The sequence below is a fragment of the Echiichthys vipera genome (genome assembly GCF_963691815.1).
Source record: "Echiichthys vipera genome assembly, chromosome: 19".
Taxonomy (NCBI): Eukaryota; Metazoa; Chordata; class Actinopteri; order Perciformes; family Trachinidae; genus Echiichthys; species Echiichthys vipera.
This window is the reverse complement of record NC_139844.1, coordinates 19,882,028-19,888,959: the sequence shown is the minus strand read 5'-3', so window position 1 is coordinate 19,888,959 and position 6,932 is coordinate 19,882,028. Positions and strand designations below refer to the sequence as shown.

Genomic DNA, 6,932 nt, shown 5'->3' with positions numbered 1-6,932 from the left:
ATGTACTGGCGCGTCGGGTTTGCCTGGACGCGGTCGTTTGTGGTTGATCTTGGCCAGAACCAGAGCTTCTCCTCCGGCCTGCTGGGCTCAGATGAGCAGCTCTCGTTTTATGGGTACATCATCGCGGAGCCACTGCAGGACTACGGCGGGATAATGTCAGCTTTGGGCTCGGACTCGTGGTGGCGGAAAACGCTGTATTTGACCGGAGGGGCTCTGCTCGCAGCCGCTGCTTATTTGCTGCACGAATTGATGGCGATCAGGTACAAAACAACACAGAGGAGTCAAGCTGCGGAGCTCATCACCTCCACGCTCGGGCCTCTTGGGCCACATCCACAAACAACACTCATGCTCATCTTATTCTGTTCATATTTCCACGCACAGGTCTGCTGTATTTCCTCTGGGGTTGCATATTACTTAATCTCATCCTACAGGGCGGGGTGAGAGCAGAGCCAGTGGAGAACGAGGAGTCGTGAGTGGGTGGATTGTGATGTAACAGAGCCCCCCCCCCACCCTCCTCACACATTATGCATCTCTTTATTGGCTTCATTTGTGGCTCGGTGGGGCCGTGTAATTCCTGGGTCATTCAAAAACGATTACAAAACGATCGTGGCTCGTTTAAAACGCCGTTTCCAGAGCGGGCGGTCCGTCTCAAACAGCTCTCGTCATATGAATTGACACGATAGACTTTGACAGCGGGTCACTTTGGTTTTATTTCAAGGACGAGAGGACATAATGTATAGATCCAGCTTGTGTGTTTGCTTTATTGTGACCCTCCGCTGCTGCTTCACACGGTCGCTCCGGTGTTTGGTTTCAGTCTAAAGCAGCACTGCAGATGTGTGAGAGGAAGAAAAACAACCTCTGGGTAAACAGTCCAACGCGCAACATAGGCTATTTATACCTGGTGGGTAGGGCTCATGTGGCGGAAATGGTCATATATGTATAAATATATTGGTGTTCATTATCATTAGTGGTTCAGGGGGTGAGGGTTCGAGTCTGTAGTGCTAAATCTCATGTCACAGGCCCACAACAACACTGCAAACACAGCCAAAATAAAAGGAACTGACTGTGGATGTTTACTTCTGTAGGAACATTGAAATGTTTAAGTGCAAGGATTTGATCTCAAAGCCCTGCACACATCACACATGTTGACTAATAGCTTTTATTAACGCGAGGTCGAGTTTAATACGGAAATCCAGGCTGATTCACATGCAGTGAAATAATAACATGGATGGAGTTCTCCCCCTTTTGTTTGTTATTCTTCCTTGTTTGGGTCTCGTCCATCGTGAAGTATCGCAGCCCTGTCCCAGGCTGGATGCTGTGCTCCATTGTGCGTGAGGTTATTGCACCAAATACACGAGTGAGCGGGCATTTCAGCACCTCACACGGTGGACAGCTCCCGTTCATTTCTGCAGCGGGCTCACGTGAATGTGTTGCCATTCGCTGGCCTGCCCGCGCCCGTGCATCCGCGTGAATGCACCACGGTCTTGTTTTGCACGAGGCCGGGTATGAATCATGCTTTTGACATTGCAGAATCCCCTAGGCTGTTATAAGTGGCTCAGGGCTGAAGATCACCCAGGGCCGGTTAAAGGACCTTGGCTGCAGATGAGTTGTTAAATCATTTAAATGCAATAACCCCATCCACACACACACATGCTTATCTAGTGTGTTTTCCGGTGTTATTGCCAATTCAAACCACAGTGGGTCAAAACAAAACAAAAAGCAGAATTTGAAGCAGAGTGAGACCTCTTCCTGTAGTCTCCCTCCGCCCCTCTCTGCCCTGAGCCAATAGGAACGCGCTCTCTCTCTAAAATTATCTGTGATTGGCTTAAGTCTTCTGTCACAGGCTCGGGTTTCCAAAGCCTGAAAACAGCCAAGAGGAGTTCTCAAAGCAATTTCAGTCAAAAGCAACTGGACTTGGTTGTTTGTCTAGGAAGACGTTTCACCTCTCATCCAAGAGGCTTCATCAGTTCATGTACACATCTGACCAGGCTGGGACTGGACCGATCCAGTGATGAAGCCTCTTGGATGAGAGGTGAAACGGCTTCCTAGACAAATAACCAAGTCCAGTTGCTTTTGACTGACATTGCTTTGAGGATAACAACGACCTGGACAAATGAGAACATTCACAGGCTTAGAGCCAAGAGAGGGTTCAGAAGTCTAGCATTCTCTTTAAACACTTGTATTACAGCGGGATGAAAGATTATTTGGGATATTTTGCCTACATCACCAACCATAAACTGCTTTAAGCTATAGTGCTGCTTTAAGCTTTAGTGCCTGACTTTAGGGTTACATTGAGCCAAGGGACAAATGCATCAGTACCAAGTGTAGCCCTACATCACAAAATGTCAAACAGTGATTTTTGGCGGCTGTGGATTAAGACTTGGAGAGGCGCCAGTTCTTCCTGGACACTGCCGGGACTAACCTAACACGTGCATGTCTTTGGGCTGTGGGAAACCCACGCATAACATGTAATCTCCACACAGAAACGCCCAGGCCGGGATGCGAACCTGTAACCTTCTTGCTGTGAGGGGACAGCGCTAACCACTAAACCGCCGGGTAGCCCTCACTTTAACAGGCCCTCTCTGTTCATGTGTGTATTTCGGGCCTGTGTGCGTGTGTAACATGAAAAATAATAATAGAGTGAAAAAAATCCCGTTGCGGGACAAATAAAGGAATTCTTCTTCTTCTTCTTTAGCCATATCTAGAGTAAGGCTGCAACTAACGATTCTTTTTAATAATTAATTGATTAGTTGTTTTGTCTATAAACGGTCTGAAAATGGTGAAAAATGTTGATCAGTGTTTCCTGAAGCCCAAGATGACATCATCAAATGTTTTGTTTAGTCCACAACTCAAATATATACAGTTTACTGGCAAAGAGGAGTTAAAAAAAACACATTTAAGAAGCTTGAATCAGAAACTTTAGACTTTATTTCTTAAAAAGTAACTCAAAGAAATTATCAAAATAGTTGACAACAAATCAATCATTTAGAGTTGGTCGAAAAACGGATTTGAATCTCTCTTTATAAATAAGTAATCATTGAAACAATTTAAAAGCAAAATGTACACTGTCCACAGCTTCTGAGAAGAAGAATCCCCTGCAGGCGTATTCACAGCTGCTGAGTACCTGAAACAAAACCCTAAAATCTACTTTTCATTGTCGTGGGGGCCTAATTTTTGTCCCCAGATAGGAATCAATGCCCTTTAATCCTGCAACCTTAGTACACACACACACACACAAACACAAACACACACACACACACACACACACATAGAGTTTTGTTTGTTGTTGCAATTCTGTGATTTTGTCCTCCGCGCAGAAAGGAGCAAGAGCTGGACTCTAAGGATTCAATCATACTCCACCAGTTCTCCAGGCCCCAAACCGGCGTCCCATCCCTGTCCCCTTTCTGCCTTAAGATGGAGACCTACCTCCGCATGGTTGACCTGCCCTACCAGGTAGAGCTGCGGTTATGTGTCTGCACTACTGCTTCATTTGTTTGTGAGACTCTACAATTATGTGTTTACAATTGAGTGTGAGGATGTTTTAATCCCTGTTTCCTCCTAGTTTGTCCTTTAGTTGTAATTACTTTTGCTGTGATTAATTGTTGTCCAACTCTGAGTCTCTGTGTCTACCTCCACTGAGGTTCCTGCAAGGGATAATTAAATGTTCCGTCTTGATCCAATTCCAATTTAATAAGAAAACAGAGTGTTATTCACCTTATACCAATCACAGACCACTTTTCTGCTCTGTATTTTCCCCCTGTATCTTCTTTCCTGGCTCACTTTTCTCTCGCAGAACTACTTTGATGGGAAGCTTTCACCGCAGGGAAAGATGCCTTGGATTGAATACAACCAGGAGCAGGTGTGCGGTACCGAATTCATCATCGACTTCCTGGAGGAGAGGCTGGGCGCGAGCCTCAACAAGAGCCTGACACCGCAGGAGAAGGCCATGTCTCGCGCCATCACCAAAATGGTGGAGGAGCATTTCTACTGGTGAGGGACTAGTGTAGTTCAAACCGCAATTTTATCTTTTCTCGAACTGTGCAAATTTACTTACGGAGCAGGAAACGGAAATAAGATGCAAAAAGTATGTGAAAAGTAATGAACGTGAACCCTTTTGTTCCCACCACATCATAAAATAGTTTTATTCTCGTAGTAGTAGAATGAGATGTGTGTGTGTGTGTGTGTGTGTGTGTGTACAAATGTGCGTTTGTGTTGCAGGACCATAGCTTACTGTCAGTGGGTGGACAACCTGGAGGAGACCCAGAAGATGCTGTCAGTGAGCGGGCCGCTGAGTGACCTACTCAAGTGGATCCTGAGTCACCTGAACGGCGGGATAGTTAAGAGGGAGATGTACGGGCACGGGATCGGACGCTTCTCCCAGGATGAGGTTTACGCCCTGATGGAGAAGGACATGCGCACCCTGGCCACTCTACTAGGTGAGAAATCTGGAAATATCCTTTACATTTATAATGAATAATGCTTGTCAATTGGAAGATTAGAGTTTATTATACCATAGGAGTTACTGTTGTAAAATTGATGAGTATGCAGAGAAGAATATGAGCTTAAAGCCGTTTTCTTTGACGTTCATGTACGCACTCTGTATTCCAAGAGATTCACGGACATTCACCATGTAATTGTGAGAGTCATTGCCCTGGAAGCAGATTAACAGTTTTTACTGGAAAAATAAAACCATTGCAATGGCTTTTCAATGAGTGCCACGAGAACTATAACCGGCGTTTGACATGTTTGTAAGTAACGGCACAATACTGACATCCTGTGGTGAAAAGTTAGCATCGCAGCGTGGCATCAATAGTCAACATAACCCCTGGCAGTTTTGTAATAATATAATATGGATTGAATAAATATGAGTAAATAAGACAAATTGTGCAAAAAACAGAAGTGCCCATAGTACAGGCATGTTGCACAGTGCAGGGTACAGGATGAGGTCAATAGTCTATTGGGAGCAGTGCTGATTGCAAAGTCTGACAGCAGCAGGAAGGAAGGACCTGCAGTACCTCTCCTTCGCACACTTAGGGTGCATCAGTGTGTTGCTGAAGGAGCTGCCCAGTGCTGTGAGAGTGACCTGCAGGGGGTGGGAAGAGATGTGAGAGAGACACATCTAAGGGGAAAGAACAGCCCTTGTGGGAAGTGTTTTTACAAATAGTGCTCTCTAAGGTTAAAGTTTCATAATCCTTAATCGATCAGTGAAGCCTTTTGCTTAATGCTAAGCTAAGCTAACCAGCTTCTGGGTTTATAGTCAGCAGACGGACATGAGAGTGGTATCAATCCTCTTATCTAAATCTCAGCAATAAAGGGAATAAGAGCCTTTCCCCCAAATGTCGAGCTAGTCCTGTGAGAGGAAAATAACGTCTAAACAGGGATTGTGTTTGTGTGTTTTTATTTGACGTATCTTTTTTTTCTGTGTGCTGTCTAAGGTGATAAGAAGTACCTAATGGGATCTAAGCTATCGACAGTAGACGCTGCAGTGTTCAGTCACCTGGCACCTGCTATGTGGACGCTACCAGGAACACGGCCGGAGCAGCTGATCAAAGGTGAGTTCACCAAAACAGGAATCTACAACATCCGTGGGTAGATATGTACGTGTATATTTAGTGCATATTTGATCTTTTATTGAATCTATTTTAAGGTCAGCATCATTACAGAAGTAAAAACAAGTAAAATCTTGCATTTCATAATCAATTACATTATCTCTACCATTATATTTTTATTTATACCATGTTGAGTATATTTGATGTTTGTCAAACACAACTCTCCTGTTCTGACTTATTGATATCTTTATCAATATATGAACAAAAGCACAGAACTGATGTTCAGTCAGCACCCTAACCCTTAAAGGTCCCGTATTATGCTCATATTTAGGTTCATGCTTGTATTTTGTGTTTCTACTGGAGCATGTTTAAATGCTTTAATGTTCAAAAACACATTGTTTTTCTCATTCTGTCTGTCTGAATATAATATGCATTTGCATACAACGAAATTCGAGGGCTACTCCCCCTTGGTACATTTTTAGCAAAAATAATATATAATAAAAGATATCCTCCCTCCATCTGAAACGCTTCGTTTAGCGCCAGTCTCTTTAATTCGTCAGCCTTTCCGGGTCTTCTGCTTGTGTGCTCTCTGTGTCAGCGCACCATCATTGCAGCCCGGGAATGACTGTAACTGCACTGTAGTGGCACTTTCTACTTATATATATTACAGTTGTGACATCACAACCGTACAGAAGTCCTGACGGCAAATAACTTTAATTCAGAGAGTAGGCAGATAATGTTTGATATGTTGGCTTGAAAAATTAAATATTAAATGTGAAGTCGGCAACATTTGTTCGATCATATTCACTGAAGCCAACACTTTTCTCCGATGGAACAACGTAAATCATCTGGTTTTAGAAAGAAAAAAACAAAACGCCCTTCTACGTGCACCTAGCCTGTTGTTCGTTTCGCCTGTATCATCCTGTCCACTCATCGCAGGGCTGTGGAATCATTTCAGCTCCTGATGTTGGCAGTGTTTTATTCATCAATAGGATCACATGCCATTTTCAGAGCACCTTACCCACTCAGCTGTCTGTGCCCCTCCAGGTGAGCTCATCAACCTGGCCATGTACTGCGAGCGCATCCGCCGGCGATTCTGGCCCGAGTGGTTTGTGGACCTGGAGGACTTCTGCTACAGTGACACCACAGAGGACAGCAACTCGCCCTCCAAACTCCCCGATTTGGGCCTCTACTCTGGCACGGGCACTTTCCAGGACGATACGCACACGCACACGCACACACACACTTCACACACCCACACGCCAAAGGACCCCATGTCGCCCGACAGCGACCCCACAGGCCACTCGCTGTATGACTCTGACATGGATACGGAGTGCTCGGAAATGGACCAGCTCAAGTGTTGACAAAACATGCACACGTAGT

At 44.8% G+C, this 6,932-nt stretch overlaps 1 protein-coding gene across 1 annotated transcript; it reads left to right on the top strand.

Annotated features, from left to right (window-relative positions):
• On the top strand, positions 1-6,932 carry faxca (failed axon connections homolog, metaxin like GST domain containing a; the record flags this gene model as incomplete). The annotated part of the gene is made up of 6 exons (XM_083934621.1): positions 1-260; positions 3,318-3,453; positions 3,794-3,990; positions 4,219-4,436; positions 5,436-5,552; positions 6,597-6,932. 6 exons carry the CDS (start codon positions 1-3, stop codon positions 6,911-6,913), a joined length of 1,245 nt encoding a protein of 414 aa, XP_083790747.1. The 3' UTR covers positions 6,914-6,932.